The 12,109-nt window shown below is 36.2% G+C and overlaps 1 protein-coding gene and 1 pseudogene across 2 annotated transcripts; one reads left to right on the forward strand and one right to left on the reverse strand.

Moving 5' to 3' along the window:
• Positions 1-275: 275 nt before the first annotated feature.
• On the forward strand, positions 276-9,006 carry LOC137732696 (chloride channel protein CLC-d-like; annotated as a pseudogene). Its single transcript, XR_015957462.1, has 18 exons — positions 276-279; positions 993-1,214; positions 1,315-1,361; positions 1,451-1,549; positions 1,646-1,661; positions 2,454-2,523; positions 4,055-4,115; positions 4,224-4,298; positions 4,839-4,990; positions 5,100-5,235; positions 5,306-5,434; positions 6,062-6,139; positions 6,240-6,295; positions 6,397-6,480; positions 6,562-6,706; positions 6,800-6,901; positions 6,978-7,024; positions 8,280-9,006. The product of XR_015957462.1 is annotated as a chloride channel protein CLC-d-like (transcript).
• On the reverse strand, positions 8,344-10,530 carry LOC137733015 (mavicyanin). Its single transcript, XM_068472241.2, has 2 exons — positions 10,136-10,530; positions 8,344-8,869 (listed from the first exon to the last, which is right to left on the reverse strand). The coding sequence occupies exons 1-2, from the start codon at positions 10,305-10,307 to the stop codon at positions 8,490-8,492; spliced, it is 552 nt and encodes a 183-aa protein (XP_068328342.2). The 5' UTR covers positions 10,308-10,530; the 3' UTR covers positions 8,344-8,489.
• Positions 10,531-12,109: the final 1,579 nt, after the last annotated feature.

Raw genomic sequence — 12,109 nt, forward strand, 5'->3', positions numbered from 1 at the left:
TTAATCATATATCTAGGACTTTCTGTATATGAAGCAGGTGATACAATTTTTTGCATCATTATCACCCCTTTGAGATTGCATCATAAATTCATTTGTAAACTTCAATTCTTAATTTTTTTTTTTTTTTTTTTTGGTTTAGCCTGATGTAATCTAATATGTCTTCCTCAGGTGTTGCATAAGAATCTACCAAATATTGTTAAAAAAGTCTACCACCATTTAGCAACGTAGTTAAATATGGTTCTCGTTCTTGAATTTGATAAGCTATAAAAGCTCTCATGGGTACTCTTTATCTTTTAGCTTTTGCACATTTATAATTTTCATTTCATTTCAAATCTAGTCTATATCCATCTTCACCATATGGAAAAAGAATAGGATACTGTAAAGGCATAAATTTTGGATTCAATTTTGTAACACGTTTTAATCCCTCACTTTTGGACTCTATAATAATATCTCTATTAGAACCAGAGAGGCCTATATCACTGACTATTTAAACCACCAATTTCATCACTTGTTGGTTGGTCATATTGTTTGCTATTATTTGGTTGTCTTGCTAACAATTTCATTTTCAAAGAATTGAGTCCATCAGTTTCATATTTATCCCTTGTTGTGCGAAAAAAGTTTAACTAATTCATTTGATACATCAAACATTTTAATTAAACCTATTTTTTGATCAAGCTTATTATTATTTCCTTCACATTCAAAAGCTTTTAAACGATTTTGCACTTCATTATATGTATCATAAACATACAATTAGGCAAATTTTGGAGACTCATTATCAACATGTAAAAGAGATCCCATTAAATAACAAACTTGATCACTAATTTTGAAAATATAAGGACTTGATCGGTATCGGTAAGCACTTTTCGGCTTTTGCACTGAATGTGTAGCTTTTCTACTGTCACTTCAAAAGATGCAAATTTTAGTAGAGTTCAGTATTAACATTTTCATTTGGTGTTTTATTTTCTTAGTTCTTTGGTTTTGATTGCCTTCAGGGACTGGATTAGCTGCTATTTTCATTAATATTGCGGTCGAGAACTTTGCAGGCTGGAAGTTTGCATTGACATTTGCAATAATCCAAAAATCATATGTGGCTGGTTTTGTAGTATACATATTTATCAACTTAGTTTTGGTTTTTTCGTCTGTATATATTGTTACACAATTTGCACCCCCTGCAGCCGGGTCCGTTATTCCAGAAATCAAGGGATATTTGAATGGTAAGGTGGACTGATATTTTTTTTTTTTTTTTTTTTTTTCCTGTTGAGTATTGCTAATTTTATCAACGAAGTGCCCACTGATTGTTATTCAACTGTGCAGGGGTCGATATACACGGGGTACTTCTTTTCAGAACCTTGGTTGGAAAGGTATGGTGACCTGCTCTGGTGTTCTAAGTTGTTTGTTGAGATTTAAACAATGTACTTTGCATTATAGTTTTCTTCTGCCAATTGCACAGATATTTGGGAGCATCGGCTCCGTGGGAGGTGGTCTAGCTTTAGGCAAAGAGGGTCCTCTTGTTCATACTGGTGCTTGTATTGCTTCTTTGCTTGGACAAGTAAGCACTTACTGCCCTTTTTCAAGCCTCTAATTATATAATCTAGGCCACAAAACAACATATTGTTTCTTAAAGTTTTTGTTCTCTTTCTTTCAGCTTCTGGAGTGTGCAGGCAATTGTTTGCACATTCTTGTTACTATTATTTTCGTATCATTTTTAAAGTATATCCTAATGATCAGGCGTAAGTACCAAAAAAACTTATATTTTTATGTTCATATCAAATATCTTTCTATTGTATGTTAGTTGCTTGCTGTTTTTGAAGATTATTTTGGTCATATCTTAATACAGGGCGGATCTACGAAATACCATCTAAGCTCCAGGTGGCTACAAATATTTAATAGTGACCGGGATCGTCGGGATCTGGTGAGAGATTTATGTCTTTCTTGTTTTTGTCTGAACTTTGAAGATTTGACCTGTGTACAACTGGACTTTATACCTTACCTTCGTTCATTTTTGTAGTCTATATTTGGTAGTTGTTAAATTCTTTTGCAATTTTAATCATATTTATAGGACTCCCCTTTGAGCAATTTTCTCTTCACTACTAACATATGCTAGTCATCAAGTTTACGAGTTTGTTGTAGTTGTACTGCTGTTCTTGTTTATCCCTAGATTCCCTACTGATATCACAAATCCAGTTCATTTATGGCGTTCTGTTTTTTTGAAAGAAAATGTAGCGTGCAGACTATAACAGAGCAGAATCCTCTATGTAGTGGATGTCTGGTTTTTTTTTATCCAAGTAAAATAAAATAAAAAATTATCCAAGCACTGCTTTTATCATCCTCCTATGTTCTTGGATATGGCCAAATCTGGTCTTTCTTCTATTTAAAAATAGCTATGCTGAACCTCAAAATTGTACTCATTTTGCATTTATGTGATTGAAAAGTTAACCTGTGGGTGTGTGCAGCTGGAGTGTCTGCTGCTTTTAGAGCTCCCGTTGGTGATGTTCTATTTGCACTGGAAGAAGTTACATCGTGGTAATGTAATATCATTCTTGATCATGCAGTTATTGTCTCAATATGCCTTTTTATTATAGTTAGTTCTTCACCTGTGCAGCTCTATGTGCACATCTCTTGTACATTCAGACATAGAATTATAATTATACATGTCAGTATTTGTGGAGTTAAAAGTTAAAACTCTTTAAGTATTAAAAACTCAGTTCCTTACCTCTTTTTTAGGGATTTTATTAACCTTTATGTTTTCCCCCCTTTCTAAAGGCGGAAGAGTCAACTTATGTGGCGTGTATTTTTTTACTTCTGCTGTCGTGGCTGTCGTGGTGCGTACTGCAATGGGATGGTGTAAGAGTGGAAAGTGTGGACATTTTGGCTCAGGTGGCTTCATAATATGGGACTTATCAGAGTTAAGATCAAATCTTGTTTTTCAAGAAAAATATCTTAAAATCTCTTTAGTTCTATATTTTTCCTTAGTTTTGAGCCTTTTCTAACTTCCTAATTGATGTCATTCAGTGGTCAAGAGGACCACTCTTTTGAGGAGTTCTTGCCGATGGCAGTTATTGGGGTCATTGGTGGTTTACTGGCTATGGTGTTCATTGTCTAAGCTATGTATATATACATGCTTCTTCTGTGTTTTTCTTTCCTCGTAGTATTTCACTTTATTTTGATTTCATTTTCTTTTTTCAGGAGCCTTATTTAACCAGCTTACATTTTATATTGCGTACTGGCGCCGAAATTATTTACACAAGAAAGGGAATCGAGTAAAGGTGGGTATTTTACTGTAGTCCGTAATGTGTATATTTTTTTGATAGTGCCTTGTAATTCTACAATTGACTTCAACTCCCTTCTTTCCCCTTCACACCAAACACTAAAATGCAGATAATTGAAGCGTGCCTCATCTCGCTGATAACATCAATTATTTCCTTTGGTCTACCACTTTTAAGAAAATGCAGTCCATGCCCTGAAGCAGATGCAGATTCTGGTATTGAATGCCCAAGGCCTCCGGGAACGTATGGGAATTATGTAAATGTAAGATGTCAACTGATAATTACTTTCTCAGTTATTCTGAAATCGTCTATGGGTTTTCTCTTTCTTCTTGCCATTCAATTTCAGTTTTTTATGTGGTATTTTGGTTATATTTAGCATGAATTGAGTAATCCTTAATTTTTATTTTCCCCTCATAGTCATATCATGATATGGAAATTGAACGGCCAACCTATACCTGAAGGTGCAGATGTCTACTATTTAGTTAAAAGGAAAGGTTAACTAGTATACCATGCACATCTCTATGAAATTTGTAGGTTAACTGGAAAATATCTGGAGTTTCTCAATACATTTGGAAGCTACAAGGGTTTCATGGTTAAGAAAAAAAAAATAGCACAGATAGATATTGGGAAAGCTCAACAGTTATTTTTTAAACTTCAAGTTAAAGTCTCGTATTTGACCTTAAGTCATAAGTTACACTTTCATTACTAAGATTCAGCTTCATGTGGGTGTGAAGTATATACATTGGGTCTATAACTCTATACACTTAATTCTGAGAATTCTGAAGCAGCTTCAGAATATTCATACCTAATCTACGCTATTTTCTTGCAACTATTTTCTTCAATACTCAGGTTTTTAGATTTTCTGAAATCATTTGCTTCATCCTTTACATATTAGTTTGCTGGTTGCCTCGCTGGTCTTATTACGATTTCCTTTTTTTTTTCTTCTTATGATTGCAGGATGATGCAATTAGGAATTTGTTTAGTGCAAAAACATTTCACGAGTACAGCGCCCAAAGTTTATTGACTTTCTTGGTATTGCATTTGTTTACTTCGCTCAACGCTTGCTTTTTGTGCACATATACTGCTCAGACACTAACATACCTCTCTCTCTCTCACTCCCTCTCTCTCTCTCTCTCTCTCTCTCTCTCTCTCTCTTTCTCTCTCTGTCTCTGTCTCTGTCTCTGTCTCAAAGCATTGTATTTAGTCTTTAGAAGTTAGTTGGCAAGGCTCCTCTATTTTGTATGTAATTTTAGCGCATGCACAGAGACTCCCACTGGCAGTATAAAAATAATATATAGAATGTTTTAAGGTCTTGGCAGCAGAGCTTGCCTTCCCCTAAGAAAGATCTCAAGGGACAAAAGCTAACATACAAAAGAAAGTATATATGCTCTTGGAAAATGAATCTAATCTCTAAAATGAGGGGCTTGGAATTTAAGGGCTTGGCCAACATTGATTCTTTTCAATAAAAATGTAATTTGACTATGAATGTTCTCAGAAAGAAGTTAGTTTTTCTTTTCCTCGTTAGTCCCTTGTGGATTATTTGTGTAACTTTTCTTTCCTAATGCATTCCAGGTGATGTTTTATTCATTAGCAGTTGTGACATTTGGTACTGCCGTTCCAGCTGGTCAATTTGTTCCTGGGATAATGATAGGATCTACATATGGGCGTCTTGTGGGCATGTTTGTGGTTAACTTTTACAAGAAGCTCAGCATCGAAGAGGGAACGTTAGTCTCGTTTATATTTATTAACTGAGGATTAGAACTAAATGTTTTTTTTTTTTCAATGCATGTAATGTATTCATGAACTTTCCTCTCATGCTTACTGGTTCTGCAGATATGCACTACTGGGAGCAGCTTCTTTTCTTGGGGGTTCAATGCGGATGACAGTGTCTCTTTGAGTCATTATGGTTGAAATAACAAATAATTTGAAACTTTTGCCTCTTATCATGCTTGTTCTTCTTATTTCAAAGGTACGCTTCTGAAGCTTTTACAATAACAATAGATGCTGTGGAGAAATACTTACACCTTTTACCTTTGCAGGCTGTTGGTGATGCTTTCAACGAAGGCCTGTACGAAGAACAGGCGCGATTAAAGAGCATTCCATTACTGGAATCAAGACCCAAGTACCAAGTGAGGAAGATGACTGCAAAGGAGGCCTCTGGAAAAAGGGTCAATGTCACTATTATCTTCACCTCTCTTAATAATTATTGTAGTCAAGGGCATGTGTTTGATGCTGACATGGACATTAGATATTTTGCACGACTGACCCCTTATATGTAAACATTAGTATCGACTCATATGCTCAAATGGGTCTAGAGATGTTCACTTGTCCAGAACTTCCATACCCTGATCCATGTAATTTCCAAGATGCCTATCTCAAGTATGAGCCTCCTTAAACTCCAAAGGTTATGTCCAAATTGGTTTGTCAGGATCCTTTGGAAAAAAGGGCTATGCTTCATATCACAATTGGTGACTGAACTGGAAGTTAGGGAGTCTTTTGTTCAGTTCTCACTTCTCACCCAAAAGAGGAAACGTCCAAACGAAGGCAGAAAAGAAAAAAGTTGAAAAAGACCTTCTATTATTACTTGAAAGGGGATTGCCATTCCCCAATAACATCAAACCGCACTATTTCTGGTATCAAACGCCTTCTTTTGGCAGGGATTGCACTTTCCATTTTGATTATACGTGGTTCTAGTGCCCTGTGCTTCAGTGATTTCACAATGCACCAACTTCTTTGTTCTTTTACTTTTATTCATTTTAGTACTACGCTGACTGCTCAATTTTCTTTCTGTGTAGGCGATTTCCTTCCCTCGTGTTGTTAAGGTTGCTGATTTGGTTTCTATTTTGCGGAGCAACAATCATAATGGCTTCCCTGTATGCGTCACTTTTGTTTTTTCTTCTGTTAACCTCTCTCTCTCTCTCTCTCTTTTTTGCTTGATATATAAGTGTGTGTTGCTTGTTATATTCCTTCCAGGTGATTGATCATGCAAGAAGTGGAGAAACACTTGTAATTGGACTAATGCTTCGCAGGTGATATAACTAATTTGTACATTTAAACATGATTTCTTTGTTTTAAGCAAAGAATGTAAGTGTTTGAAAACATTAACGTGAGTATTTGGATTGTGATGCAGTCACTTGTTGGTACTTCTGCAGTCCAAAGTGGATTTCCAGCATAGTCCTCTACCCTGTGATCCAAGAGGAGCCAGGTCTATCAGGCAAGTAGAAGCTTGGAGTTGGTTTGTAGTCTTGCCCTTCCCTTTTACTATAAGATGTTTGACAGTTCCTTTGTATTCCAGGCACACTATCAGTGAATTCGTAAAACCTGCTTCCAGTAAAGGCTTATCGATAAGTGATATACATCTGAGTTCAGATGACTTGGAAATGTAGCCCTTTTTGAACCCATCTCCTTACATTGTCCCTGAAGATATGTCTTTGACAAAGGTGAGAGTTTCTTTGCCATTCTTTCAACACTTTTCTTGCATGGAATGTTATTCTAACTTTATCAAGTTTATATTGTTCTTGATGATGATGCAGGTATATAATCTTTTCCGTCAACTAGGTTTAGGACATATATTTGTTGTTCCTCGTCCATCTCGTGTGATTGGCTTGATTACCAGGAAGGATTTATTACTCGAGGTATTGTCATCCATCCTCTTAATGCATTGTACCAATACTAGACCGCAATTATTGATTTCTGATGTTTTTCTTGCAGGAGAATGAGGATTCAGCATCGATGGAGCTCCAATCAACTAGTGTAAGGTCTCTATGATGCTTTACTCATGTCAAATCTATCAAAACAGTTAGATGTGTGCATTTGTCAATCCTCATTTTGATAGGCCAGGCTTGTATGGTCTTAGTTTGGATGCGATGTATAAAGTGATCATGTTGCCAATGTCGCCTTTCTTTTTCTACTTTTTTGATGTCTGGGTAGCTACCAATTTTTATTAGAAAGACACCAGTGTACATCCAAGGGAGAAGCTCTATACAAGTGATCAAGTTTGTGAGATTCAAATTTCTCACACATCTATTATGCCTTCCAGAAAGTGAACTGATTGAGCTCCAAATGACTTCTTCAAGTCCTAGGTTTTTGTTTGGCACCTAGAATACAATGATACATAGATGTATATGCTTGAGAAATATGTGTTCTGCAGACAAGATAAACGAAGAAGTTTTTGTTTTTCTGTTTAATTTGTTAATTTGGGAGACTACACGTCACATTGAATATGTTTGATCCTATACTGGGGTTACAAACTTACGATATTTAGATTTTAGGCCATGGATTATGCATGAATTACATTTTTCTGGTTCAATCATCTTTTCCTTGAGGCTTATGTCAGTGAGATGATTCGGTTTTCTACATATTTCCATTTCACTGTCGGCCTCTTTTGCTAGAGGTTTTGACCGTACAGCACTTGCTTTTGCATAGATTGGATAGAAAGTAAGCCAAACACTTCCACAGTTGCTTATCAATGGATGGAGTGTGCTTAATGCACTGACTAGCTGAATACTTGTTTCTCAAATGTGCTTAGCCCTTTAAATATATGATTATTTGTTCCTTTGATTGAGTCATATTTGTAGTGATTTAGTTTGATATATTCCGTCCAATTCTAGGATGCGGTTGGCAAATCATCCGGATTGTAAATTTTACTGATGAGTTTGTATGTTCATTAAACCATAACGAGGGATGGTCATTTTTCAGTTCATGTTGTAACTGTTACATATGGTCTTCTGAATGCATTTGATTGGCAGTGAGGCTGTCTCATATTTAGCGTTTATATGGGTGATTTCTGAGCTTTACATGTCAAAACGTGTTATTCTTGCTTGTTTCAAACAGCTCAGAAAGATCCTTTCTCTAGTGCAATACTTTGTTGCTTTTTCCCGTTCTAAACAACTTTGTTGCTAATACTTACCAAATTTAGCACCTGTGATATGAATACAAATCTTTTGCCCGAACGTGCATTTTACCTTTTCAATTGACAACTTTTTAATCCTCTTCATAATTCTCTGATGGCAGAACTCAGCATCGAGATAGGAGAAAGATTGGACGGAATGGAGATATGGAGATATGGAGATATGGAGATATCAGAAATTTATTTGAAGGTTGAGTAACCTGTATATGTAATGTCTGTATATCAGGTACGAAAATTACTACTAGCCCACCTCAAAAAATCCGTAAATAGACGCGAATGACTGCCCATACTATATAACCAATAAACTAGAGTGACTAAGCAAGACCAGAAACAACAAGTGCGAGTGTCGCAAGTGTTAATCCCAGCAAAGCAAAATGTCCCTCCAGAGATTGTAACGGAGCAGCCGAGCTTGGACCTGGCACTGGTGCATGCGGAGCAGGAACTATTGGAGAGGCCAACGCGGAAGGGCTTGGAGCTGCCGACAAAGGATGGCGAATGACGTTTATGTCGACCTTCTGGCCGGCCTGGCAGTGACCGGGGACCCCGCACATGTAGAAGTGGTGGCCTTTGGTGGTGATTGTGATCGAGTCGTTTCCAGTGGCGTAGGAGTCCAAGGGCACTGACGCGTTGCATGACTGGTACATGGCGTGCGTGACGCGAATCACGTTGTGGAATTGAGAGTTGTATTCGAATTCTGATTGATCCCACATAAAACAAGACGTTCATGTTACAAGTTTTATAAGTTTGACAGGAATATAGACATGGATCAAGAAGCGAAACTTTTCTTCTTACTAATTTTTGTAATTAATGGGTAATTTGCAACAGCAAGGACGACATGGAATAAAAAACCAACGCACATGATTAGACACAAGCAATGACGACATGGAATAAAAAACCAATGCACATGATTAGACACAAATGGAACTCAATGATGTGGATGATTTGAAGGTAAAAGAGTCTCACATTGGTGAAAGGAAAAACCTTGCAAGGGTTTATAATAGGTTGAGCTGCTTACCATATTGTCAATTAGTTTTATTGCTCCTTGATAATGTTAAAGTCTTCATTACGAGTTCTATTTGAAGTGTTGTTTTTCAAGAAGCACTTCAAACACTTATAGAATCCAAAAATATTTTCTCAAAAAGTATTTTCAATCATTTAAAAGCACTTCTCAAACCAACGTTTCATCTTTCATAAAACCATCCCAATCGATCACATTGACAGATGGATTCTAATGCCAAACATCCATAGTGGACAATAATTAAAGCGTTTCATCTTCTCACAAAACCATCCCAATCGATCGGATTGACAGATGAATTCTAATACCAAACATCCATAGTGGACAAATAATTAAATATCTAATGAAAATACACAGGATAAAAAATCAAAATCATAATAAAGTAGAATGTAAGATACATATAGGTAGTGGGGGGTGGTTTGAAGTTAGATCTACTGCATCAGAGACCACGCGTGCGTTAGAAAGAGATGCACCCCCCTTACCCTTTTCACCTTTTCTGAACAAAGAATGGCCACCATAGTCATCATGATTCATGGAGAACCTTTCGAATTAATCACCAAATTCACCTTTTCAAAATGTTGTTTATAACTATTTGCCTAAGATCCAGAGAAGTTTGAACATTATTGTATATTTGGCGACACTTAAGAATATGAGTATTCATTAACAAGAGATTTACGAAAAATTAAGAAAAATGATTTTTGTATACGCATTTTCTCTTCATGCATACACCTGTTTAGTTTTAGCTTTTGAATTATATAAATTAAAGAAAAATTAAGAACCCCTCGTTGTTTACCGAAAAATAATAACAAATATGGTACAGATGAAGAATGAGTGTGCAGAAATGATATCTTAAAATTAAAACCTACAAAGCAGAAAATCTTTTAAAGGACAACTCATGCTGAAGAGAGAAATTAACCAAGGGAAAACTGGGAGAGAGCAACTCACTGATAACATCACCAAGTTGGAAAGTCTTAGTGGCAGACCATTGTTTGTAGTCGACATTGCCGATGGTGGTCCACCCGGCAGAGTCACCGACCTTGTACACAGCTGCACTGGACATCTCCAAAACAGCCATCACCGCCACCACTAGAGCCAAGACTCTGACCACCAAAGCCATGCCTCTGCTAGCTAGAAAATATGAACACTTTGAGACTCTGAGATCCTAATAAGCTTGTAAATTTTGGATTGTGCAGAATGGAATTATGGAATGCAGTGAGAGACTCAAGGGGGACTTCCCCTCGTTGGTATTTATAAGGCTTTTGGATGGGGTGGCAGGTTAAACCTTAAAAAGGATAATTAATTATTTGTCAAGCTTCTGGGCTGCTGTGCTTCGTTTGTCCCTTGTGGTTTAATTGAAGTCAGAAGAGTGGGGGAGTAAACAATTGTGACTCAATAAAAAGGAATTGGATCCTCTCCTGAGCAGGAGATCAGGATCTTCTTGACCCACTAACACGGACCATTGAATTTTAATACAACGATTACAATTATTATAATTTTTAGAGGGGCTTATATTTATAACCGTTTGATCAAAATTCAACGGCTTATGTTAATGAGTCAGGAGAATCCTGATCTCCTGCTCAGGAGAGAATCCCATTCCGAATAAAAAAGGGTTGGTTGCAATTAAGTGCACTGTCGTCGAATCGGGATGTTTAAGAATGTAATTTTAAATGTCGGTAAATTCCATTTAATACTAAAGATTTAGAGTTCACAGGGTTTAAAGAATGCAGACATAATTGGACGGTAAATTTTGTCTTAAGACAACATAAGAAACTTAAATATTACAACGATTCCCTCTTTGTTTTGATTTTTTCTTTTCCTTTCTATTTTATGTATTATTTGGAGGTGGTGCTTGCTGACATCAGAAGGACGGAGACGGAAATTTTAAGCAGCAAATCAGAATTAGGGATTTCTGATTAAATTATTCTGGGCTTTGAGTATTGGTTTGGTAGTGGCTTTGAGTATTGGTTTTGGGAAGGAATATTCTTTCTCTGCCTGCTAGCTAGGTGAACGTTAAAACAATGATGTATGTACGATGAATGGTCTTGATTTGTTGCAATGTAATTAAAGAGGGCATAAACTAATTGGTTGCATAATGATTGACTCAAGTGGATGAATGATTCATTGTCACCTCATGTTGAAGTCAGATTAAACACACCTTAAGCCATCGGGTTAATATAGAGCCCTACGTCCTCAGGTTAGTAGGACATGCCCTACCCCCAACAGTTGGGTAGCAAATCCTCTTATGAAATGACCTTTCAACTAAAAGATGAGTAAATTATTATTGTAATCGCATATGTGGTATTCTTATTCAATGGCAGAGCTAGAAAATTAAACTAGTAATACCACATATTTAGCTCTTAATCAATTTTCTAATAACATGAAGTGCCTTAATCTGATCTTCATTTAACATGAAATGCTACAATTACGACCCACTAAGAAAAGTTTGCAAACTAAAGCATGTTTTAAGCCATTAAATAATTCAATTCCAAAAAAAAAAAAAAAAAAAAAAGTTTGCAAACTATAATTCCTAGTTGTTTATGAAAAAAATAGAAAAGTCCCCTTAAAGAATCAAGAGACGTTGTACGTGCTTATAAGAAGCTTGGTCATATTCATCATATTGTCATTTAGTTATATAGTGTAATTTCAACTTTTTTATAGTATCAAAGCAGGTTAATATACGTGTTGAGCCCATGGCCCATGTGCTCTCACGTTACGTAATTTGTGATGTACATATGTTAAACTTAAATGATGCTGCATGTGAGGGGTCATATTGAAAGTATGAATCTCCATCGGAGAATTACGAACCTTGCATATCCTTATAAAGAGTTAGACTATTCTACATATTGACAATTGATTTTATGTGAAACTTTAATTCCTTTTAGTTTCATTTTATTGAAGTATTGGATGCATAGTGGAAAT

Source organism: Pyrus communis, chromosome 16, assembly GCF_041283825.1.
Source record: "Pyrus communis isolate YQ-2024b chromosome 16, ASM4128382v1, whole genome shotgun sequence".
NCBI classification, from domain to species: domain Eukaryota; kingdom Viridiplantae; phylum Streptophyta; class Magnoliopsida; order Rosales; family Rosaceae; genus Pyrus; species Pyrus communis.